The following is a 27,085-nucleotide window of genomic DNA, read 5'->3' on the forward strand; positions in this document are numbered from 1 at the left end:
AATTATTTTATAGAGCAATTTCTGCTTCTTTATCATTCATGATAATGATCACAGTGTCTTTTGCCTTCCATGGCAGTGTTGCTTCAAAGGGAATTACACATAGAGATCAAAGAGAGACCAGAAATTGATATGAAACATATATATATATATATGTATGACAGTATAAACTTTTTAAAAATTTATTATTAGGGGCTCCTGGGTGCTTCAGTCCATTTAGAGTCCAGCTCTTGGTTTCTGCTCAAGTCATGATCTCACAGTACAGGGGATTGAGACCCGCATTGGGCTCTGCACCAACAGAATGGAGCCTTCTTGGGATCCTCTCCCTCTTGCTCTCTCTCTGCCCTACTCTCTCTCCTCTCTCTCTCTTTCAAAATAAATAAATAAACTTAAAAAGATTTTTATTATTAGACTTTCTAGTGCCCCGTGGCAGATCTCCCGGAGAGGCTCTGGGCTCACGCTGTGCGTTCCAATGACTGCTGCTGTCATTGCTGAGGCTCACACCTAAATAAACAAAACAAAACCCGGATGACTCACATGTCTCAAGAAAACAATCTATCACTTGCTTCATGCAAAAGGAACAGAAAGCATGTGGAAAGCTGGGCTTTAAAGGGCACTGTAGGTGTGCCTGGGTGGTTCAGTGGGTTAAGCGTCTGACTTCAGCTCAGGTCGTGATTTCCCGGTTTGTGAGTTCTAGCCCTACGTCACACTCTGTGCTGACAGCTCGGAGCCTGGAGCCCGCTTCGCATTCTGTGTCTCCCCCTCTCTCTGCCCCTCCCATGCTCACGCTCTGTTTCTGTCTCTCAATAATAAACAAACGTTAAAGAAAAAAATTTTTTAAAAATAAATAAAGGGCACTGCTAACATGAGAAGGGAGAAATGTCAAAACTGTTAAAGTACATACTGAACTAGTTCCTGTCTCTTTTTTTATTGTTGGGTTTTGATTTTTTTCTTCACGCCTTAAAAATCCTCAATGTTGTGCCATTTTATTTATTCCCAATGAGCAAAGAAACGAATAAGAACTATAATAGTAATAGCAAACATTTCTTGAACTAGCTATAGTAGGAATATAAAGCAGGATTTGAGCAGAGAAGGAAGAGAGGCAAAAATTCTTGTCCTTTCCTGGTAGTGATTATTGAGTCTTTAATGATAAGTGGGTGTTTGCCAGACAGATGGGTATAGAAGGGCATTCACGGCAAAGGGAAAAACATGAGCCACACCAGGCGCCATCAACATTCTAGAAGTCCTCTCAGGTAAACATAGTTCAGTAACGGCTGACGCGCAGAGGTAGGAGGGAGCAGACGGGTGAACAGTAAGGCTTGACAGCTAGCCAGGGACAAGATTCTGGAGCACAAAGAAGTCAATCCTTCAACCTAGAGGCTGAAGGAAATCGGTATAGACTGGTAGGAGACGGGCCATTCTGAGCGGCAAGTAAGACTCTGCATTCCTCGAGTGCCTCCTCGGGTGGGCCACCATTCAGATGACGAACATTTACCGACAAAGCTGACAGCACACAGCTGGTGTGGTTTTCGGACATCCTGACCAAGTGGAAGACCAGCCCGGAGGACCCCCTCCCTCGTCAAACCCCACCAATACACAATCACGTACAAAAGCAGGAGAGCGGGCAGGTACACCAAACCGCACACAGAAACACGCAACAGCACCCTGTCAGGAGAATGTTCCAGGAATCTCTGCCATCACCTCTCACCGGACTCTAAAAATAATAAGCTTACCTCATCTGGGGAGAAGGGCGGCGCACAGGCGGCACGAGAGGGCCGGCTGGTGTTTGCTCCGGTGCTAGGTAGGTAGGTAGGTAGGTCTGCTGGCTTGTGTACATGCAACTGGGCTACTTCACACCAGGATTCTGGAATGTTCTCTAGGAAGACCCCAGTCTACTGTCAAAAACATGATTATCACGGCAGGGCTTTGCCTGCATCCTTGAAGGTGTGTTATGTTCTACCCTATAATGTAAAAAGAAGCTTGACTTCTGGAAGCGTCCTAAGCCACAGTCTACTGCACAGACCCCACCACTGGTAATCACTACACCCCTCTGAACGTGAGGCCACATCAGGAGTTGCCTAACGCTGGCTGGAGGAGGCAGCTATCGGCGGCGGCAATTGGAACTTTCCCCCATCACCTGCAGTCCAGGTGATACCATACAAATTTGAAAATGTTGTACTTGAGTAAGGTTATCTTTTCCTAACTGATAAAAACGTGCCTTGGGGGCCGGCAGCAGGTCTGTAGAACCTCCTGCGATGGTCGGTCGTGTTAGTGAGAACAAGAGCCTAGCACGGAGGGGTTATAAACAAAGAGGTGGCGTTGAAGGAAGCTAATCAGGTAAACTTTACAGGACTTAGTGGCTAATTAAGGGTGGAAGCGGGGAAAGTGGGAAGGGCTCAAGCTTGCAGGTTTCTGGCATGAGCACCTGGATACAAAGAAGATCCAATCGCAGAGATAAGCGAGAGTCTACAACCTACAGACCTTGAGGTGTCACAGGGATGTGTAGGCAGGGCTGTTTAGCAGGCAGCTAACCTAGGAATCATTTCAGTGAGAGCTGAAACCTTGACAGTGGATGACCGAGCCTGGGGTGGGGAGGAGGTGTTCAACAATGAAATTTGAGATGTAGAAGAAAGAGAACAGAAACCTAGGAAGCTGGAGCAGGTAGAAAGTAGTCAGAATTTCAATGAAGTTCAAGTCAAATGAGGCCTACAGTGGGGTTAGTGGATTTGAAAACTTAGCAGATCAGTAGTAGCTTTTTCCAGAGCCGCCTTTTTTCTTTCTTTTTTTTTTTTTTTAGAGCAGTGAAGGCAGAATCTTGATTGCAGCGGGCTGAGAGTATCTAGAATAAAGGAAAGACAGGAATGTGATGGCAGAAATGCAGAAACGGTGAAAGAGTCACATGGGTGTTTTGTTTTGTCCCCAAATGGAAAGAAAAGAGTGAATAAAAAGGGCTGGTCTATAAATGTAGCTGAAGGAGAAAGGATATAGATTCAATCCAAGTTACTTCCCTACCATTGACTGACCAGAGTCAATGACCAAGTAGGTGAAGTACTGAACTTGGCATTAGGAAAACCAGAGTCTAAACATCACCTCCATTCCAGGTACACTTTGACTGGTCGCTTCACTGTTTTAGTCCTCAGTACCCATTTCTGGGAGATGGAACCGCTAAGATCTGCGTCACCATGGGTTGTAAGGGCTGGGTGAGAATCCCTGTGGGGAGAGTGCCTGGTGTAGTGGTGCAGTATGTGTTTACTAACCGGTAATTTGAGTCATGATCCCTTCAAAGGTCTGATTGGGGACCCTCAATGTAATCACTGATGTTTTCTTTACCACTTTTGTTCATATAATTTTTATCTCTTTAGGAATTTGGTAACAGGCTCTGTTAGTCTGTTCCTCCCTTATTTGAAGGACAGGCCAAAGATCCAGTTTGGAAATGAGAGAGGAGGACTAGCGGGCAACATTGGCTTCATCCATTGATATCTCCCGGAGGTACAGAAGCAGGATTCATGAAGATGTTGACAAGACTCCAAGTTCTCATGTTAGCTTTGTTTTCAAAGGGATTTTTACTCTCTTTAGGGGACCATAACTTTCTGAGGAGGGAAATTAAAATAGAAGGTGACCTTGTTTTAGGGGGTCTGTTTCCTATTAATGAAAAAGGCACTGGAACTGAGGAATGTGGGCGAATCAATGAGGACCGAGGGATCCAACGCCTGGAAGCCATGTTGTTTGCTATTGATGAAATCAACAAAGACAATTACTTGCTACCAGGAGTGAAGTTGGGCGTGCACATTTTGGATACATGCTCAAGGGATACCTATGCATTAGAGCAATCACTGGAATTTGTCAGGGCATCTTTGACTAAAGTGGATGAAGCTGAGTATATGTGTCCTGATGGATCCTATGCCATCCAAGAAAATATCCCACTGCTCATTGCAGGGGTCATCGGCGGCTCATACAGCAGTGTTTCCATACAGGTAAGATTGGCCAGCACTATTGTTAAAATGCTATGTCTCTTTGGTTTCATGTCCTGGGGAAACAAAAAGAAAATATCCTGATAATTGCCTTCATGGATAATATTAAAATATAATTGGTTATTTCAGTGGGTATTTGGTAATACGGGCTTGCAGACGTAACATTTCTCTAGCGATGAAAACCGTTTGGAAGTGTCTCGGGTAGCTACTGTGGCGTAACAGACTATCCCAAAATTCAGTGACTTAAAACAAGATTTATTATTATAATTTATAATAATTATAAATTGATCTGAATCTAAATTGACCTGAAGATCAGCTGGAGTGAGCTGATCGAGGTGGGGTTCAGCTGTGGGTGGCTCTATTCCTGGTTGTTCCTTATCCTCCACCTGGAATTGCTGGGCTAGCTCAGACGTGTTCTTCTCAGAGCAACGGCAGAGGTGCAAGGAAATGCAAAGTTAACTGCACGGGCCCCTTCCACGTTTCTGCTTTATCATTCCTTCTAACATCCTGTTAACCAAAGCAACTGACAGGGCTCAGCCCAGAGTCGAGGAGCAGAGAAATATGTCCTGCCCACAGGACAAGTGCTATGAAATTACATCACAAAGGATGTGGGTATAAGGTGACATGATGATTTGAAGCCATCCATACAATCAACCACCAGAAGAAATAGCATCTAAACTCTGGGGGTTTTTTTACACTAATTTTTACTAAAGCATCATTTTGTTCAGAGACTAACCGTAAACAGTTTCTCATGGTGCAAATCTGAAAATGTATGCAGAAAAGCCAGTGAATTACTACCATGGCGGTGGGGGGGGGGGGGTGGACAATTCAGCCTGTGACTTAAATTAAGATAAAAAGTTGACAATTGGATCTTATAATTATGTTAGAAAAAGAAGGAACACATTATTCAAACTCTAGCAAGTTTTACTCACACGGTCACAGAATTTTAGAGATGGAAAAGAGCTGAGAAATTACTAACTCAACCTTCTCATTTTCCCAAGTCCCAGAAAGACTGGTTTCATGAAAACTCCTATTGGTAGGTAGCTCAAGAACTAGAACTCAAATCTTATGTACTTTTGTGCTCTTTCAAGTGTTCCATATGGTTTCTATATGTTAGCTGCCATTCAATCTTTTTTTTTTTTGTTTTTTGTTTTTTGTTTTTTTTTGGTGAGAGGCACGAAGGTCACAATAATAAAAGTCCATGGCATGAAGGTCACAATAATAAAAGTCCATGATTCCAAGAGTCATGTTCTTTGCCTCTTACCAAATTACTATAATCAAAGCCCCAAGCACTAACGGAAGTCAGATTACATTCATGTTATCTTTAGATGTCACAAACCACTTAAGTCGACTCTATTTGCATTGGAATAACCTTATTTCTATCTCCTAGATTCCTGGCATTTAAAATTCTATGTACAATTCTGTGCTGCTCTAAATGAGCTACTTCAAATTTCTTTCCTTCTTCAGAACACACCCTCATATTATGAGTAATTAGGATAATTGGTTTTTCATAAACACCCTTTGGCTTCATTAGGTGGATAGAAAATATTGCACATCTCAAAGCATATTATGTTAATTTTGCCACTATCTCTATACTTGGATCAGGAGAGACGGGATTTGCTACTTGAGAAGAGAGAATTAAAAATATGTATCTGTCATCTTTCAATAATAATCTCACCAGATGGGTGCCAATCATTTTATAAATATTTATATTATACCTGATATTACCACTGGTAAGAGAATATATATATGCTTTTCTGACCTTAGTTTCTTCAGTGCAATAAATTACACTCTACACCAGATGTGTAAATACCTGTTTAGCCAAAGTAATTAACAAACTATGCCAGGCAAATAGATTTTTTAAACTAATTTTACTCTTTTACTACCTATGTACCTTCAAAAGGCGGGGGGGGGGGGGGGCGCAAATTGTTTTATTAAAAAAAAAAATCTGGGCTACTAAAATCCTGTATGAGTTCACAAGGGAAAAAGCTACTTCTTAATCATCAAAGGACCTAGCTTATTATTTCATTCATGTGGTCAAAATTAACATAAAGTCACAAATGCTGATATGATTTCTGTTTCCACAGCACAAATAAAGAATCCAAAAGTATCATGCTATAATGAAGGATATCAATTTTGACCACCAGAAAGATGGGGTTATGATTCCAACTCCACATTTTTTAGCTTATGTGTAAAATAAGCAAAATAGGGGCCCCTGGGTGGCTCAGTGAAGCTTCTCACTTCAGCTCAGGTCATGATTTCGTGCTTTGTGAGTTCAAGCCCCAAGTTGGGCTTTGTGCTGACAGCTCAGAGCCTGGAGCCTGCTTCTCTCTCTGCCTCCCTCTCTCTCTGCCCCTACCCTCCCTCTCTCTCCAAAATAAATGTTAAAAGTAAATAAAATAAGCAAATAGCATCTACGTTGATAAGTTGTTGAGGGGATAAATTGATAGCATCTGTGGAAAATGCCTCACCAAAACACTATCATATTCAATAAATGGTAACTATTAGGTCCCCACAATGATAGGAAAAGTCAGTAGAAAAGCCACATCTAAAACGAACTCCATGGCCTTCCCAGTGGCCAAACAGTCCCATGAGGCCATTGTTGGTGCCCCATATGCTTCATCAACAAGTCAATCTGTATATATCCCTTGTGTGTGTTCTGCACTAGGACAAGGGTTAGAAAGACCACTAAGGTAAGAAAGAACACAGCCTTGACCTCAAGGAACTCACACTCTGGCTTCAGGTACAATATTCCTATGAAGTAACAGTAACTACAATTCCCAATATGTTCATATAGCTCACAAGGTCAGAAACAACATTTAGAAAGGTTTTGAGAAAGATGGATAGCATGAAAGTTGCACTGGAGGAAGGCTAAGTGGACCACAGTGTGAAGGAGACACTGGATCTGAAGAGGCCAATTGGAATATTGTGGCAGATATCCGTGGGCCAGAGGACGAAGGCCTTGACACAGTAAGGGAGTGAGCTGGAGAGGAAGCGCAGAGATGGCTTCACCCCTTCCTCCATAGCCCCCTGGGGTCCTGACTGCTTAGGCTCTCATTAGACCACACACTGGTCCTGGCCAAAGTAAACTAGGGGGTGGAGTGATTTGTCTATACACTGAATTTCAGACAGCTTCCAAGGAACACTTCCCCACAGGGTCTTGCTTTCAGCTAGGCATCATGAACAAAGAGAGGTCTTAGGGAGACCCCTTAGGGAGCTCAGAGAATTCTTAGCTATAGAGCTAAGAATTAAGGTGTGTTAGGGGCACCTGGGTGGCTCAGTTGTTTAAGTGTCTGACTCTTGATTCCAGCTCAGGCCATGATTTCACAGTTTGTGAGATCGAGCCCCCATCCAGCTCTGCCCTGACAACATAGAGCACGCTTGGGATTCTCTCTCTTCCTCCCTCTCTGCTGCTCCCCAACTTGCATTCTCTCTCTCTCAAAATAAATGAGTAAATTTTAAAAAAAGAAAGAAAGAAAGAAAGAAAGAAGAAGAACTAAAGTGTGTTATCCATTTGAAATAAATCTTTTAGTAAGAATTTTAAAACATAGTCAAAGGCAATCCAAAGCAATAAATTTCTAATGCTGAATTTAGAGCACTCTTGTATATTAATGAAGAAAACAGTTTAAGAGAGTGGATTTTTCAGGGTACCTCTCACACTTGCCTACTACTCCTGGACTGATTCTTCTCATAAACCCCGGGGTCTGATAACCGTAGTAACAGCATGTAGCCGGTAGCCACAAAGATTCATTTACGTCAGGCAACACTGTAATCCATTTTTACCTACTTTTGACTTCCTGAATATTTAATGGAAAGTATCTTTGCTTGAACTGAGCAGAGGGGAAAAAAGAGGGTGAAGCCAGAGAAGAAATGTACTAACACAAATCCACCACCCAGTTTGAAAACTTCCTATCATCTAATTGTAACGCCCAGTCCCAAACCAGAGCTCGGAGTTTTCTGTTACAAAATTGCCTGTTGAGAGAGAGGATTTTAGAGAATGATAATAATCCCCCTACGTGAGCCTGGATTGCTTTCTTGGTGGGATTGCTGGAGGAGATGCTTTCTCTCCCGCTTCCTCTTCTTTCATTATCTTCTCACTAACTGAAAAGAACTCTCTGGAAGTCAGCAGAGGAGATACCTCCTGCTGTGTTAGCTCATACAATAGGCATTGTTTGCAGAGGGTGAAAACTGCATGAAAGAGGAAATTCTTAATGATTTACTGAGTTAAACTGTATCACCATGGATGAAGACCTTAATAATTATTTTCCCAACACTCTTATTAAGTAGCGCAAACCACTCTGTGGTCGTCCCTTTTATAAAGCAACAGTATTGATTTCTTAACTGGATAATCAGTGAAAGCTAGTACCAAAATCCTTCTTTATTAGCAAATATACATGGGATCTATTGACCTCCTCTGGTGATTCTCTTTAAGACGATTCTGCTCTTCCCCATAAGCTTGCAATCTACCCACTTCAAGGGAAAAGAGTATTTATTCAAGAAGAGTATCGGGTTGGTTGCCTTTAGCTGGGCCATTGTCTACAGGGTACTTATTTTGAAGCATTGTTCATGCTTGTGCTTTTTTAAACAGACTACAATGAGAGCTCCTCAGCTGTCCATTCAAACATGTCCCTTGAATTGTTCCAAAAACGTTCCTCTCTCTTTTTCAGAGGATGTGTCATTTTTTTCAGTCTTTCTTGCCAACCTGGAGCACATTTTAACTGAAATGACAGGTATTAGTTGACCCGGTTGTTGTGTCCCTGAGTGTTAAAGTGACCTCAGCAACAAATGGGGGCCTGGGTTAGATGGCATCTAAAAGATGAGCTCATAGAAAGGGCAGAAGAGAGCCTTGAAAGGATCTCACTACCTCTCTCTCATGCCCAGGATAGTCAGACCCTTTTACAGGCAATATCCATATCTCAGGACCTTTCTAGCCCTGGGAGAGAGTCATTGTGACATTAGTATCATGACACGGATTTGGAATGCCATGCATTGCTTCCATCATGTCTCTGATCAGAATAACTCCTTAAACTAAATCCCTTGCAGTAGGTTTCGCGGATTTTATCTAGATGGGGCAAGGGGAACGGCACATCAAGACACCACTCTCTTATTCCTCCACCAATTCCACGGCGCAAAAGCTGTCCGCCACTGGCCAGTTTGTATTAAGCATTGCCCTCCCACCCAATGATTCATTTCTTTTTTAAATTCAAATACTTTAGGAAGAGTCACACACGAATTGCTCACCTTATTATAACAGCATTAGAAAAATAATCGAAGGACTTGGAGATACAAAAGCCTTCATGCAGTTAACTATGTCCAAGTCTCAGACAGACTGCCAGATGGAAAATTTTATACTTTTTCTGTGGGTCAATAAATAAGGTGAACCTAGAGGAGAGTTTCTCAGCCTTGGCAGTATTGGGCTGGTGCTGCCCTTGTGCTTGGGAGGTTTATTTAGCAGCATCACCGGCCTCCACCCGCTAGACTCGATGCCGGCCAGCACCTGAAGGTGTGACATCCAAAAATGTTCCCATGCCTTGCCAAATCACAGAGTTATGGCCCTTCCCAACCGGCAACCACTGATCTAGAACAAGGCGCATTTAGGGCCGACATAAGGGAGATGTCCTAGAAATGAAACAGCAGGGGGTGTGAGGAAGTGAGTCCTCTGTCACTGGGGTTATTCAAGCAAAACTGGCCCATTTTTGAAAGTGAAGCAGCATGTTCATGTCGGTATTTGAAGTATACGGCATTTAAGGGCACTTCTCACGTAACCAAAATGCTCTACTATTGTGATACAAGGGATTACCACAGAAGTAGTATCTCAAATAGGAAGCAAATAAATAATTGGCTCTTCTCTGTCAGGCTCACTTTGAAGAAGCCCAGCCAATTGTTATTTCACTTGATTATGGTAGTATTTTTATGAGTTTGGTGAACCCGGCATCTCAATTACCTACATATTACAACCAGGGCTCTCATGAAAATCATTTTTCATCAGAAAATAAGCATCTATTAAAGCATTTATATTTTAGGAACATCAAGAATACTATTGTGTAGGGTCTGGGTAACATGGAGCAGAGAGAATATAAAATAAAATTTAAAAATAGACCTCTTAGGGGGCTCCTGGGTGGCTCAGTCGGTTAGGCATCTGACTTCAGCTCAGGTCATGATCTCACAGTCTGTGGGTTCAAGCCCCGTGTCGGGCTCTGTGCTGACAGCTCAGAGCCTGGAGCTTGCTTCGGATTCTGTGTCTCCCTCTCTCTCTGCCCCTCCCTGCCTCATGTCTGTCTCTGTCTTGGAAAAATGAATAAACCTTATTTTTTTTTTTTTTAATAGACCTCTTAGGAGTCCCTGAGGCCTGTATAAGCAAATGAGGAGGTATCAAACCCATATATAAAACAGGCATAAGAATAGGACCTGAGTATCAATTGACAGCATAAGCCCTAGGAGACCAGAGAGCGTGACAGAATGAGCAGAAGGCAGTGGAGATAAACAGGAAAAAGACATTTAGATCAGTGTAAACATCAAGCCTGTCTCTGAAGTCTCCCTGGAAAGTTGCTTTCTCATAGTCTCCCAGAGAGGATCTGCACATTCTTTCATGAAAGAGAGAACACAGTGTTTCTTCCACCTGGGATGTAATGTTCTTCAGCTGTCTGTAGGCCTTCCCAAACCCCACCTACCTTCAGTTCTCACTTCCAACCCTACCCTTCTTGAGAAACGCTTCCCAAGCTCCCACAACGTAAACACACATCACCACTACTATCTTATTAAATACCATTGTTTATTTGCAGATCTAGTTTTCCACCGACCGATAAGCCACGTGAGTTTAGGAAATGCATCCTTTTGCCTGTGTACTGAGGGCACCAAGGATAATGCCTCTACCAGGTAAACAAATCTCGGACTCGGGGGGTCACAGCCACGACCCGCCTATTCCAGATTAGTCTAGGTGTTCATAAGTTTCAAATAAGCATTTTCTTACAATGGAAAACTGGGTTTGATGCAAAAGGACGATGATGTAGCAAAGTGAGAATGTGGGACAAAAGTTTCCCCTCACTCTCCCCTCCTCTACTGCCTGCACATGGGCCACAAAAGATACCTTGATTTCAGTATCAAAAGATACCACAAAGATACACAAATGGGTTCTACTTCATTTGCACTTAGAGTTGTCCAGAGACAACTAACCGAGTTCACAGAGCTGGGCACCCATGGCCATTCCAGATGAGGAGAGGGCTCTGTTCTTAGTCCACACAGAGTCATCAGAGGGCCAAGTATTGCCACAGCCTATGCTCATAGCCAATGCAGAAGAGAAGGAACCATCATCCTGACCTCAACAAAAGCAGAGTGACAGCATTAGAAATCCATTCACTAATCCATCTTTAGAGTGTCAATCACCAGAAAAGTAAAGATGAGAGTTGTATTTAGTAAGTTTAATATTGCAGATACAATGATCATGGCACAGATATGCTACAACTATACATTTTTAGCAAGGCTTTCCTAAAATTTTAATTTCAGCTCGGTGATTTAAAACTCTGCATGCAGACAGGGTTCATTTAAGCCTTCATTGCCTCTTTCCTCATGTCTAAGTTGGAGATATTAATGGTACTCTCTTCCTGGTAATTACAGGAATTAAATGAGACAATACATTTAAAAACAGCAAAAATAGTGTTTCACACATAATGAACATTTAACATTTTAGATTTTAGTAGATATTGTTATTGACATTATTAGTTTTTAAGTTTATTTATTTATTTTGAGAGAGACAGGGACAGCGTGAGTAGGGGAGGGACAAAGACAGAGGGAGAGAGAGAATCCCAAGCAGGCTCCAGGCTGTTGGTGCAGAGCCTGACGTGGGGCTCAAACCCATAAACTATACGATTGTGACCTGAGCTGAAGTCAGACACTTAACTGAGCCACCCAGGCACCTCTAGTATTATTATTATATCATTATTATATGTTAGTTTGTTTTTGGTTTTTTTTTTTACTTTTAACAACTGCAGTCCAAGAGAAACAGTTCTTGGAGACATTGAGGGTCATTCAAGGTGAAGTCTCTAGTACTTTGCAAATAGTGGAAACAACATTAGGATCCTGAGAGCTTGCCTCCCACACTGCTATCCTGATCATCCCCTCACAGAGCCAAAGCTTCAGGAAACTCCAACTCAAAAGTTATCTCAAATAGAATCTTTTTATTTATTTCCTTTCCAGACTTTTCATTCTAAAGCAATTTCACAAAGCTGATTGTTTTGAAACCTCCCCTCATTGTTCCTGCTTCCCCTCCTCAAAAAAAAAAAAAAAAAAAAAAAAGGTCAATACTGTTCAAGGACTTTATCACCGGGAGGGAGGCAACAGCAATTTTAAAATGCTTTTGTTAACATTGTTTCATTGTAGAAATTTCTCACCAGAGGTAATTATCTAAGATGCACTGGTTGGTTGGTTTTGGTTTGTTTTTTTTCTTCCTTTGCTTTGGGGTTAATTTATTCCTTAATTAATTCCCCTTCTGTCGTGTTTATTTGGAAACTACTCTTGTGAAAAACAAGAGGTTACCATCAGGACCACTGTCCAATGGGCAAGAGAATGGCCCATGGCTGAGAACGAGCTTTTTTTTGCCATCACCTGTCTTTGACGGAGGTCATAGGATGAAATGCAAGGAATACAGACATTCCTGACATATCAGCAAGTGTTTTATACCGTGAAATAGATGAATAGGTAAGCTACTTGAATTAGGACTCCTGACACCTTTAGCTAAACCTAAGATGTGATTTTGCTTTAACAACACAAAGTTCTCTTTTCAAATTACCATTAAACATGTGCCTTTTAAATGGATCAATACATAAGGCTCAGGATTTCAATACGGAAGGAGCCAACACTTGGCAGTTTATGATAATGAAAGTTCATTGATTTAATGTAGTAGAAGTGCTTTTACTGGTCTATGAAAAATGCAGTTGAAAACTTACAGAGTGTTTTTCTAATTAATGGACTTTGGAAATTTAAGAACAGTGTTCCAGAAACACTTGGAGTTAAATTCTAAGCAAACGTTGATACTCCAGGCAGTATATCAGTGGGACTTTGGACACTGAAATTGTGGTGTTGCTATTTCTGACATCACCACCTGGTATGTTATGGAAATCCCTCTGTTACTAGTGACAAACCCTTGATTCTTGCCAGCTCTGACTTTACCTTCCAATAGAGGGAACTGCAACACAGGGGAGAATACAATAGAAGCAAACACTTTCAAAAACTATATTCCAGATTTAGACCGGATTTCCTTGCCAAGTGGTCAGAATGGCAAAGCATCTTGAAACATTTGCCATCACTTAATAGGGCTGAATTTGTAGGGCATGCATCCCAGGGACCCATTGGTTTCTCCCAGGCACTGTGCCTCCGGTTTGGGGAGCTGCCATCAGGTTCACAGTGAGGCCTCGTAGGACACAAACCAGGCAATTGAGCTTCCCCAGTGTGGAAAACAGATGTGATCGAACACATCATCCACAATTTGTTCAGAATTTTTCCATAGAAAGTACCTTTCCGTAGAAGTAAAAACTAAACGTATGTTGTAAGCACATCTCACCTATGCTTACACAGTAGTTTTAAGGAATGTCACTGGGAACCAGATTTAAAGAAGTCCAACAGCCCACACAAGTTGGTGCCACCCAGCAAATTTCAACTGTTACCAATGGCCACTGAATGGACTCTCAGTGTTCATTTCCACGTTAAAGAAAGGCTTTAGCAGGGATTTAAAAGTTCTTTACCCTTTCTATTCTGTCCAACGACCAGTATTATTTATGACCTGCTTCTTTCCAAGAAGGATTGAAGGTGGCCTGTAAGGACATGAACAGGATAACAAAGAAGACACAAGTATTTGGGTACTACCAACCAAATAAAAGAGGTTTTTTTTTAAGTTTGTTTGTTTGTTTGTTTGTTTGCTTGTTTATGAGAAAGACAGAGAGAGAGCAGGAGCAGGGGAGAAGCTGAGAAAGAGAAAGAGAATCCCAAGGAGGGTCCGGTACAGAGCTCAATGCAGGGCTCCATTTCATAAACCATGAGATCATGACCTGAGCCAAAATCAAAAGTCGGGTGCTCCACCGACTGAGCCACCCAGGGTCCCTCCAAATAAAACAGTTTTAGGTGGGCTGAGATTTTCCATTAAACCTCCAATCTTGATATTTCTAGTATGAACTTATTCATCATTACTGGGGTTACATGAACTCACAGACTAAGTCAGGATGAGTGTTTTGTCAATCTTATTACCTTTCCCTGACTCTTTCAAGTTGGATGTCATACAGTACAGCGTTTTTGTATTTATTTTTCTTTTTTTTTATTCGAGAGAGAGAGAGAGAGAGAGAGAGAACATGAGTGGGGGAGGGGCAGAGAGAGAGAGAGAGAGAGAGAGAGAGAGAATCTTAAGCAGGCTCCATGCTGAGTATGCCTTGATCCCACGAATCACGAGATCATGACCTGAGCCAAAATCAAGAGCCAGACACACTCAACCGACTGAGCCACCCAGGCACCCCCACTATAGCCTTTTTTTTTAAACACAACTTTAAAAGTCACGTCATTCCCTTAATTAAAAATTTTAATGGTTTTATTTTGTAAACAAATCCAAAAATTTTTAGCACATGCTAAAATCCAAAACACTTAGCACAGCATATAAAACATATAAAACACTTATAAAACACTTAGCAGTGTAGCTACAGTCCCTCTGTTCTTTGCCTTCTACTAAATATTGCAAGACACTTGGTGCCCTGATAATACTAAACTATCGGGTACTATTAAAACAAAGACCCTTCTCTATGTATTCTTATATCCTTCTCTCTTTCTCTGGTGACGTTTCACTGATCCTTCAAGATCAAGCCCACAAGTTTCCTCTCCAGGAGGGCCTGCCGTGACTCACCTGAGTGTTATTAGTTGCTCGTTCACCTGTGTTTTTGTATAAGTTTGTATACACGTACCTCAAAATTTTAAACCTTGGCTATGTTTTATTCTTTCTTGCACCAGACTATAATTTCATGGAAGGCAGTAGGGGTACCTTACTCATGACAGAAAAATCTAGAGTTTAGAAGAGTGCCTTATACCATTGGCACTGATCAAAGTCCGCTGAATGAATGACTGCTGGGTGAGACGTTACCATCATCTCTCTCACTTTCTGAGCCTTTGCTAAGTGCCAGCCCCTGAGTTCAATACTTCACTTGTGTTGTCATTTCATCCTCGCATAACTTCTCAAGCAAGGGACTACTATTATTTCCTTTCTACAGACGAGATAACTGAATCTTAAAGGAGTTAAAACAATTCGCCTAAGGTCACGCAACTGGCGAGGGAAGGAGCGGGGCTTCCAAATGTTGGCCTCTTTGATTCCGCTCTAGCGCAATGAACCAATACACTATTTGCTTTTCTTCCTGACACCTCTGTTGAAGTAGTGAACAGCCAAGGGGGAAACCATGAATAACACAGTTCTATTTGCTACAAATCATGTGGTATGTGACCTTCTGCCCTAAATTATTGCCCCAGGACCTCAGGAGGAAATAGTAACCTTTTTTTTTGTTCAACCGGGCCACAGCCCTCATCTGCCCCCAGGCGTAGCAACAACTTTTGGCCTTTGGTTAACAGCTAACAAGGAAAGAAATGCCTCTCTCATTGGTAAGACTATATTTGTCATGTTGTCGTTAGGCAAGTCACTTCAGGGGTCACAGAAAACATGGTTTAATGCAACTTGTGGCTCTGTTAAGTCCTCGAACAGGCATTGTCGAAAATCAATCCCCGAGGTACGAAAAGACCTGCTTCTAACGGATCTGTCGGTGTCAAGTCCCCCTGGGAGCCATGCTTTTGCAGGCGTTCCTGGCAAACACTAACACACTCTGGACCAGATCCGACATAGACCTCTTGATCCCGTTGTTAGTGACTGGGACCCACATGAATTCGGTTCCATGATTTCTCTCGAAAATTAATTCATGGAGAAAAAGGGGAGCAAAAGTCAGATGCCAACACATTCAGTCGGCAAAATACCTTCTGGCTCTTCTTCTAAGCACGTGCTAAGTCAGGATGGAAACCAAGTTATTCCTCCAATAGTGCCGTGTTAGGAAGGGAGCAAGACAGAGCAGCATTGTCACCATGAGAAACCCGACATGTCTTATAATACTGGTCCCCCCAAAAAAACGTGATTTGAGGAGTCCTATGTGGTTTGCATATCATTTCAGTTTTGAGAGCACCCAAATGGGTAACCTTTCTATTCATAAATCCATTTGTCACGAATGCAGAAAAGGAAAGTGTATTATTGTCCAGGTTGTAAGCCACAGGCATTGAGTACAGCGATTTCGGGAGAGGTTGGGACAGAAATCAGGGTAACTTCAAGGCATTTTTGTAAGTTTTCGCCACAGATAAAGAATCCTTTGTCTGGACTGCCCCTACAAAATCATCAGGACTGAGTCAGGCTGCTGAATGGGAAAGGCAGTATGAACCTTTGACCAGTGTTCGGGGGCCACGGCATGCAAGAGTTAGTGACTTTTGCAGATTATACTGAGTAAACTGGCATTTGCTACACTCTATTATGTGATTTCCTAAATCCAGATTAATCTCTGGCCTTCAGTCATGGGCTGTAGTCAACTGTTTTCATGCAAAATGTTCCCAGATGTGCTGCAGGTAGGGCAGTCCAAAAAAAAAAAAAAAAAAAAAAAAAAAAAAAGACTAATCCTTTCCACAGTAACAATATGATTGGCATCCTTTATGGGCAGATAACTCATGTGATGTGAACAGCTTGGATTCCTCAGGCGGTTTCTCAGCTATATACCACCTCCAGTTGCAGTTTAAAATACAAACCAATCCGGGATTTTGTACAGCTGACAGTGCAACTTGGTCATTCGGAAGAGCAGGGTCGGTGAGGTCTCTTACCATCACCACTTTCACAACCTGCTTCGTGTACTCACGTGGGTTATGAGGTAGCAGATGGTTCAAAGTGCAGCCCTCAGTGTTTCTCTTCCAGACTTATATATAATCGCTTAATTAAAAGGATGGAGCCAAGCATTCAGGACTGCACGTGTGATAAAACAGCTGAAGTTGTTGGCTTAATCTTAGAAAACAGCCCCAAAGAGATAGATGAACGGCCAAGAATGCAAAGGCAAACCCATGGTGGCTATTATTGAATCTCCTGATTCCCAGGACAGCCACAACGAGTTATTTTTCAAATGCATATACTTCAGCCGTATAGACAGTGTTTCTCTCGGAAAGTAAACATTTGATGCCTCTCACCATCTGGAACTTTTGTAGGTAAGTACAGGTCCACACAAAAATGAGTTATCGGCATTCCCTTTAATGTATTAGCACAGTCTCCGAAGCCAATGACACTGTAAGTTCTGAAAGGCATCCTTGTGAAGGGACAATCTCTTGAGTGGGAAATCTATTTCCACTAGACTCTAAACTTGCACACGCCTTTCTGTCTTCTGTTGAGAAAAATATGTGGCACGGTGCCACCGCAGAAGGCACAAAGCTCATGTTTGAAATGGGTACGTCACAGACATCCTGAACGGGAAGAGGGACCGCAGGATTGATGTGGAGCCTCACAGGCGACAGAAATTTCCAATCCATATTCCCTTTTCACATCAAAGAAAAGACTACCTGAGCTCTTTTTCACGGTTCACACTCTTTCGCTCTCATGATGAGGACATCACTGAAATGAAGCATGACACCCAGAGTACTAAAAAGAAGAGTCCCCCTGACTTGCTAAAAAATGTTGAGAGAAGTAAAACTTTCAGAAACATTGGTCTTTAACTCAAAATACTCAACGGCACATAAGGATGGTTTTGATGCCGACAGTAGCATCACTCCACAATCAGCTATTGACTATCGGAAAGGTAAAGTTTTAGACATTCCCAAGAAAGAATAAGTGAGCAACTGATGACAGTTCTGAGTGTTTGGCTGCTTAATGTGTCTTGTATATGATGCATTTGTCTCCAGAAAAAAAACAAAAACAAAAAAAACTTCTCTTACCAGCTGATCCTAATATCAGCTCATTTGGTGAAGCCGGCCTTAGATACACATTTATATGACCCCTACTTTAGGTATATGTTGTTTGAAAATTGAGGTTTCAGGGATAAGGCCCTTAGTTTGTTTTTCTTAGAATGAAAGACAGTTTTATACCCTAAAGGGAATTGGTCTGATGACCAGATCCAGTTGATATAATATTGACTTCTTTTTATATACTCCCAGTTGGTGACACAGAAATAATGTGAAGAAATTGGTTTTAATCATACGAAATACTCTGCTTCAGATTCCTAAACGTCTAAGCCAATTCCATGTCTTATGTGTCATCTCATTTTAGTGCGAAATTGAATGTAATTAGTGAAGGATCCATATTGCACAGCAACTTGTTTATCAATAGTGTTTGAGATTATCTTTACACTGCCTGTTGGTGGCCAGTTATTTTCTTCCCACAGAAATCTATCCTTGTAATAGAAAAGATTACATGGGAGAGTAGCAAACTACCAACTCATTCAGCAATTCATTCATTTAACAAACATTATGGAGCATCTCTATACTCTGCAAGGCATTGAGGAAACAGAAATTAACAATACAAAGCCCCTGTCCTTACCAGTTCTCATACCAGTGGAGGAATTAGGGAACAGAAATCACCATATAATTTGATTAGTGCTATGAAGAAAATATGTATAAGAAAAAGAGTCTCAGCTTGACATGAGGTATCAAGAAAGAAGGGACCTTTGAATGGATTAGCTGAGCTGACAAGTGGTGGAGGTTACCTTAAGCAGAAGGAACGCCATGTGCAAAGGCATGTAGATTTGAGAACATCGTATGAAGTGAACGTTAAGCACAGACATAGAACATAATAAATAGGGGGAAACCACACAGAACTGAGCTCATCTGGAGGGGGAAGAATGGGAGAACGATGGCAGATGTTCAACAACAGTTGAACAGTTGAACAGTTGGCCTGATGGACAACTATTGCAGATGAAGCCCATGCTAAATAACCCCTCGCAACTACAAAAATGAGGAAAATACAAGAAATCTTAATTTTAGATCATGTCATTTGCTAAATAATAGTAACCTGGCCAAGTCCAGCATCCTAAATGTTTCTCCTCAAGCCAACTGAGTCAATATATTAGTGACTTGCTGGGTTACAATGAAAACACGGCAATAGCTAGTCCTACCTAAATTCAAGCCACCCAGAAAACGGACACCCCAAGGTGTCTGACCACTGAACATAAAACTGTAATACATGCTACATGGGAGAAGGGGTTTGATTAAACCTGCATGCAGCCTCTCCAGGCCTAGGAGATAACAGGCTGTGCCATAAGGTCATTGTGTTTCTCGCACAAATCATGAAGTCAAACGTGATCATGATATTTATAGCTTGAAGCTTTCGACCTCACAGTTAAAATTTCCCAGTGGATTCTCAGACAACTGCTGTTATCTCTGAAGATGGCCAGTCAGAAAGCAAATGCTTATGGAGCCACTACAAAATACAGACTGAAAAATGAAAACAAAAAGTAATATATAAATATATATATATATATATATATATATTATTTGATAACACACACTCTGATAACAAGGAATGATGACTCATGGTCCTCAAATCAAGGAGTTAAGGCCTTCAGAAATTTAAAAGAAGACAAACATGTTATAACTCGAAATATACCAGTGCTATCGCATAGTGAGAATAATTGCAGATGACAGAGGTTCAGAGCTGGGGTTGCAGAATGGATTAAGTGTGGGACGTTGAGCACAGGGCCAAAATGCCTGGGATCAAATCCCATCACCTTTGGACTCTATAGCAAGATCCCAAGGCACTCTGTGCCTCAGTTCCTCAGTCTACAAAATAGGATAATGGTAGTATCCATTGCGTAAGATTGTTATGAGGATTAAAGCAGATAATACATCTACAACAGTTAGAACCCTAGGAGGCACGAAACTATTAGCACCATTAAAAATACCAGGGATCTTTAAAAGATTTTCCCAAAAAGGCAGTCTGCTGACAGTCACTCAGAGAATAGGGACTGTGGGACAGTTCCTCCCTGATGACTTCTGAAGAAGTATGAAATGGAATCTAAAGAGAGTAAACCCCTCAATAATCCACCTTTGATTTTAGCCACCCTTGGATTTCTGGTGCTGAACTGCAGCACTCAGCTTTGCATTTGTAACCTCATTTTCCCCTAGTTTTCTTCTCCTTCATTCACTTTTGTCATTTTAACTTGAATTCAGAAATTTACATCTCTCCTATGTTAATATCACCTTATTGCCAGCAAGGGAGTCTAGTCCTTTGGAAAAATCAAGAGATTGGACTTTAATCTTAGTTTTTCTGTTTATCGGTTGTGTAAATTCTGGAAATCCACTTCACCCTATGAGCTTCAGTTTCCTCATCTAGAAAACAAAAGGCTTAGGGCATCTTCATGGTTCCTTCCAGCTCTAAAATGTGAAGGTCTTGTAGCTTATTTACATTTATCTTCCAAAGTCACTGGTAAAAATTTAACCTTATATACACCTTCTTCCAAACCATTCTCTTTCTCAACCAATTCCTATCGCTGTCCCTTTTCCACAAGAGTGCAAGTAATGTCACTAATGCCTTGTTGAAGTCACGGTCCTCCAGGACTACAATTCTTCCCTAAATAGTTCCACAGAGATGTTCTCTAGTGAAATTCATTCTTAGTGAATGCATGCTATCCCTTTCTAAGTGCCTGCATGCTCTCTAATGAAAAAACTCTAGGGGCACCTGGATGGCTCAGTCAGTTAAGCATCTGACTTCGGCTCAGGTCATGTTCTCACCACTCGTGAGTTTGAGCCCCGCATGGGGGTCTGTGCTGACAGCTCAGAGCCTGGAGTCTGCTTCAGATTCTGCTTCTCCCTCTCTCTCTGTCCCTCCCCCACTTTCACTCTGTCTCACTTTCTCTCTCTCAAAAATAAATACACGTTAAAAAAAAAAAAACTTTAAAAACTCTATTCTAGAGAGTTACCAAAACACATCCTGCTTACTGATTTATTTAATCTTAATTTATATTTCTTGAATTTCCCCTTCCTCCTTCTTTTTCACCCTCTGACAGTCCTCCCCTTATTGAATCCTCAAAGAGTATTCATGGGGATCCCACCGATTCATCTGCTGTTTCTCCCAGAATTCAGAGCTGGAAGCAAACTCAAATAACATGGGTTATTATGGGCTTTTGTTTAGTCTACCCTCCCACAATGATGCAAGATAAGATTTTCATTTAATTGTATTACCATCTCCACGTTGGGAAACATTCTCACTGAATAGAGGGAAGAGGCAAGAGGGATTGGGCAAGGTCTTTTCTTTCACCATCTGGAACTTCCCCAGCCAGTAAGTCTCTCTTTTCACCAAGTCTTCTCCTGAAACATAAACACATGACAGTACCAGCAACAACAAAAATCACTTTGCTCCAGTTTCGCATTCTGTGTTTTAGTCTCCCTAATTCTTACAGGTGCATTCCCATCTTTTAGCTGCCCATGGGGAGGCCCAAGGACCCGACACAGCCCTAGCACCCATCTCTTGTCACTAGTTCTTTTATCACTCAAAGGCCCCCATGGGTTCTTTGGAGACCTTGTCTTTACCGTCTTATCAAAACTATTCTCTACAGTGGGAGTTATTTTTCAAATCTTTCTCTCTTAGGCTATGTACCTTTTTAGAGTCTCTGTCCATGAGAAGTGTATCTCTACTTTTAAACCACTTTTTTTTTTTTTGCTAACGCCTATATAACTCAATCCTCGTTTTCCTCACTCCACTCCTACTAATAATATAATTGGATAGCTTTCTTCCAAAATTTCACATTACCTCCCCATCCTAAAATTGTTCTTCTTTTACTCTTAAAATGATGTCCAGTGTAGGAGTTCCCCTTATTCCTTCATGCTCTCTCAGAGCAACCATATGGCCAGGAAAGCAAGTTAAGAATGCTGCAGATGCCCAAGTTTTAGGCAAATGAGATAGGAAACATCCAGCTGACAACTATCTGGAGGTCCCCCAACTCTGGTTCCAAGTTTTATGTTAGTAAGAAAGCTCCTCCTACCAGCAGCTAGACAATCTGTGGTATAGGCCACGGCACAGCTCCTATTCTTCTCCCCTCTTCTTCCCACCTGGGTGTCCTTCTGTGCTCCACCCTTCAGATTCATAGTCACACACTATGCATAGTTCTAATAATTGCAATAATTGCACTTTGACTCTAGCCCTCCACTCTCCCCAACGTGCTACGGCTCATCGCGGCCCCTTCCCCGTGCAGGGAAACTTTTCCGCATTGCCATTATTCTATGCATAATTCATTCTATCGTACAGCCTGCCTTATCTGAAAATTGTTTTCAGACATCCTGGAGAGGCAGACACGAAGCCACAGGATCCTATCGGTCAACAGATAAGAATTCTTTTCCTAAGCAGCTTCTCATTACTTGTACCCCTCTGGGAGAAGAAAGTTTGGGCAGCTTAGGATCCTTTCACTGTGACTCCTAGCTACCAGAAAATAATATTTCTGGGCATTTTTCAGGTCCTTTCATTCTCTGCCTCCCTGAGGGGGTTAAGGTCTTGACGAATATAACTTGAAGATGAGAAAACTGTAGCATCAAGAAGAGATGGCTTCTCCAGTGCTACCCAAAAACACCATTACCAAGCCAAGCCTGAGCGCAGACAGGGCTCTCTCTTACTGCCAGTCTGCAGCCATGGTACATAAATCCGAAGAAAGCCAGGTAATCAGTCTAGAAGTAATAACAGTACTTGCTTATTCCCCCATCAATCAGGCTGAGTAAACAAACAGCACTCCTATGTTCAAATGAATCGGTGTTGGCCATTTTGTTCAGGGTCTCCGAGTCCTGATAAAAGAAGAAATAAATGGCATACTAGCCTTCATCCACCCAGCCTCCCAGCCACTTACCTCTATTCCCCCAAATCTATCTGTATCCTAAAATTTCTTTTAGCAGGTTTTTACCAACTGCAAGAAAGATTTGGGCCTTAAATTTGCTTTATTTTGCACGGTAAATGCCAGATTTTCTAGCTGTTCTATTTGTAGTTAAGTGAGAGGGACCAGGATTTGAAATGATATAGAAAACATTTTTGATAGCTCTGGGCTATATCAAGTGTTGGTTTTAATAGCAGGCCAGATCTCCAAGAACATGCTGTGTGGCTGTGTATGAACTTGGCTGTTAGTTTCCTTTGCCAGATGAAATGATGATTAATCAGGACTCAGATGTCAGTTGTTTTATGTTACTTGTGCTCTTTGCTAACAGCTGCCTGTTTCAAGCTGTGCTTCCTACATGTCAAATGTAAACCTGAAACCACAATTTCCAGAAGGAAAATTTCAAAGTACTCATAGAGTATATCAGAATATTCAGTGTTGTTGCTGATTAAAGTACAATTAGTATGTTACGTAACTTAGCTGAAGTCAGTATAGAGACAGGAGGGTTCAGGCTATGTGAAGTATCCAGGAAAAATTAAAATAAACTTATTATGAGATGTACATATAACATGTGCAGAGATTTTAAGATAAATTTTTATGCAAACATTCAATGCATAAAATGCTCCTTGGTAAGCTAGTGTCATTTTCCTTTTTTATTGTGTAATAAATAAACACAGTGAACTACTCCTGGTAGGTGAATTATGACAAATTTAAATTCTTTATTCAAGCCTTAAAATTTTGAAGGAGACGGTTCTTTCTTGATCAGGTCTTTAATACTTCCTAACTTGCTTTTTAATCAAAAATGCCATAAGAATAGCATCTGTATGCTTTCTTTTCACATAGTCTAAAGAGAAACAAAATTTTAAAAGGAAAAGGAAAGCAAAGAAAATTTTGTCAAGCTTTTCAGAAGTTTAGAAAAGCATGTGCCAAAATTTGGAGCAGACCAAAAAGAATTGATTTTTTTTTCCCTCTTAACCTAGATAATAAATGTCTAATTTGGACTGTCCATGTGGCATCAGGTTCCCAATTTAAACTCTTTCAGAGACTGCCATTTTTAGCAAAAGAGGGGGAAGTGAGAATCAGGCAACACCCAGGCTTTTTCTACACAACCGCAGCCAAGTCGTCTAAAAACCGGTTTGGCCAATTCCCTTGTAGTTCGCTGTCTGACAGAGCTGTAGCAGGACCCCAGAAACCTGAACCAACCACACTGAAGACACCTGAACAGGACCGATCTTTGCCCGGGGCCTAGCATAAAGTCTAGGACACAGAGAGCACTGCCCTTTTCATGTCTCTACTCTGCCCTTTCCCAAAGCATAAACATTTCCACTTGAAACAGCTCCCTAAAAGCCAAAACACAGCGCAGGGAAGCTTCTGGCAACGCGGTACGCAAAGACTTTCGCGATCCAGAGGGAAAAAGGGAGCTGGGTAAACAGTCTGGTATTGTTCATTTTTCACGTGCATTTACCAGAAGGTTTCTAAAACAAGTACTTCTCTTTCTCCTCCTCCCCCGCCCCCCCGCCCACCACCCCCGCTCCCCCCTCCCCAGGTGGCAAACCTGCTAAGGCTCTTCCAGATCCCTCAGATAAGCTACGCGTCCACGAGCGCGAAACTCAGCGACAAGTCGCGCTATGATTACTTTGCCAGGACCGTGCCCCCGGACTTCTACCAGGCCAAAGCCATGGCTGAGATCCTGCGTTTCTTCAACTGGACCTACGTGTCCACCGTGGCCTCGGAGGGCGACTACGGGGAGACGGGCATCGAGGCCTTCGAGCAGGAAGCCCGCCAGCGCAACATCTGCATCGCCACGGCGGAGAAGGTGGGTCGCTCCAACATCCGCAAGTCCTACGACAGCGTGATCCGCGAGCTGCTGCAGAAGCCCAACGCGCGCGTCGTGGTCCTCTTCATGCGCAGCGACGACTCGCGCGAGCTCATCGCCGCCGCCAGCCGCGCCAACGCCTCCTTCACCTGGGTGGCCAGCGACGGCTGGGGCGCGCAGGAGAGCATCGTCAAGGGCAGCGAGCACGTGGCCTACGGCGCCATCACGCTGGAGCTCGCCTCGCACCCCGTCCGCCAGTTCGACCGCTACTTCCAGAGCCTCAACCCCTACAACAACCACCGCAACCCCTGGTTCCGGGACTTCTGGGAGCAGAAGTTCCAGTGCAGCCTCCAGAACAAGCGGAACCACCGGCGCGCGTGCGACAAGCACCTGGCCATCGACAGCAGCAACTACGAGCAAGAGTCCAAGATCATGTTTGTGGTGAACGCGGTGTATGCCATGGCCCACGCCCTGCACAAAATGCAGCGTACCCTGTGTCCCAACACCACCAAGCTTTGCGATGCTATGAAGATCCTGGACGGGAAGAAGTTGTACAAGGACTATTTGCTGAAAATCAACTTCACAGGTAAGCAAGGAGCAAAGCTTTCCTCATTTTCTATGGGATAAACAGGTGGAATCAAACAAGAATCAAATACCTCTGCCCCTGACCCAGAAATCTTCCTTTCGGAGCCACAAAAAAGGGTTCAACCTGTTACACAAATATTCCAAGATGCAATGTGACGGCTCTGATGTTCTTAACTTATTTTTGAGGGAATATCTTGGCTGATAGACTACCCATAATTGAAAGGCTCCCCAGGCTAGGTTGACGTGTGGTAACTGCCTACATGCAGGCTATGCCACATTTGCTGTCTTTCTTGTTAGCCGTAGGGTATGACACGTGTGATATGGGCATTTAATCTTCTTTAGCAGAATTGGCAACTCTCTAAGGAACATGAACTTCCAAGCCCTCTTTGTGGGTGATTTGAGCAAAAGAATCTAATAACTTTCACAGTGGGTGAGAGAAAAAAAAATTTGCTGTTTTCCCAGAGCTTAATTAGGGGGGAAAAGGGGAAAACACTCAGACCATGGTGATTTCCAGGCATTTGAGTTTATTTCGTCTGTTATAAAGAAACGTTTCCATGTTGGCATTAAGAGATGTGGATTTTCTCAAATGATGTTATGAAACAAAACTTTTCCTGAGAGCATGAGTGTAAGCTACATTGAAGACTGATGGAAGTCATTTCAATACCGTGAATAGGCAAAGGTGTATTTGAAGTGGCTTTTGTTTCCTCTTCCTTTGATTCCAAATATGGTAAACTGTTCCTAAATATAGCATTGCATTTCAATGCATTACTAACATAAAAAGCACAAAATTTTTAGGTTTGATTTCTTTACTAAGGCGCGTGCAATAGCAGTGCATTAAGGTACTGGTTCTGAGGACTTTAGTTTATCCCAAATCATAAATTGTAAGTAATATCATACGGCACAAAAAAATTGATGCCAGAAATAGTACAGCGATAAAATGCTTTCATTTGCCTAAATTGCTAGTAATAATAATCTCCCCTGCCATTAGGGCATCCTTCTAATCTGCACAGTCTGGTTCAATTGGTTTATCCCCCAAGATGTGAAACTTTGTATGCTCAAATCATACTGTGTTTGGAATAAGCAGCAGTTCCCACATCATCTTTATAGATGACCACTCAGAAGTCAAATGACCTGAAAACTCACTGGTAATACTAAGAGAGGACCCCATGATCATTGGTTCCTATTCCAGAATTCTAATTCCTAAACCAGCCTTGAAAATAAGCACAAAATTTACCAGCCTGCATTTTGCACATCTTTTCTTCATTCTACCCAGAGGGAGCCAAAGTAGTGGAAATCAGTTACGTCAATATTTCCTCCTATTCATCTACGAGTTATTTCTTACCATTAGAATGGCTGTAATAGGTGTAATTCTGTGTCCCATACTCCCACAGATGCATTCCATGTAGAAATAATATATATTTACCTCAAAATCCCAGATCAGTTTCCACTGCCATCTCCAGAAAATAAGAAAGGACCATGCAGCCAGGTCCTTTACTCTAAATGTCTTTACTCTAAATATAAATGAATTTCTCAAGTATCTGTAAATAGCATCTACAATGCACTTAATTCTTAAAGATAAATAAGATAAGCATCCTTCCTACCCCACTTCGGACTACCCGTGGGGTAATTATTTATCTTTATTCACCACATGTATTCATTAACCTTATTATTGTTCTTCATTCCTTACTCCTTAGTATGCAAATACACAAATGTATCCACTCAGCAGCAGCTACTATAAAGAGAACTCTTAGATTTCAGTGAGCCCTTGCAATGTATTTGATGTAACCAAAATATTTTCCTTCATTTCATGGCCTGAGTCCTAAATGGCAAAGAAAAGT

General features: G+C 42.0%; 1 protein-coding gene and 1 long non-coding RNA gene across 3 annotated transcripts in view; one reads left to right on the forward strand and one right to left on the reverse strand.

Annotated features, from left to right (window-relative positions):
- The first annotated feature begins 3,503 nt into the window (after positions 1-3,503).
- Positions 3,504-27,085, forward strand: part of GRM3 (glutamate metabotropic receptor 3) — a 97,905-nt gene continuing 74,323 nt past the window's right edge. For both annotated transcript variants that reach the window (XM_049641374.1, XM_049641375.1), the window contains exons 1-2: positions 3,504-3,971; positions 24,393-25,248. In XM_049641374.1, coding sequence (XP_049497331.1) covers positions 3,504-3,971; positions 24,393-25,248 — 1,324 coding nt within the window. The remainder of the gene's footprint in view (positions 3,972-24,392; positions 25,249-27,085) is intronic.
- On the reverse strand, positions 21,139-24,656 carry LOC125929864 (uncharacterized). Its single transcript, XR_007459983.1, has 3 exons — positions 24,402-24,656; positions 22,562-22,763; positions 21,139-21,299 (listed from the first exon to the last, which is right to left on the reverse strand). It is a non-coding gene; the product is annotated as an uncharacterized LOC125929864 (long non-coding RNA).

This window comes from Panthera uncia, chromosome A2, assembly GCF_023721935.1.
Source record: "Panthera uncia isolate 11264 chromosome A2, Puncia_PCG_1.0, whole genome shotgun sequence".
Lineage (NCBI taxonomy): Eukaryota > Metazoa > Chordata > Mammalia > Carnivora > Felidae > Panthera > Panthera uncia.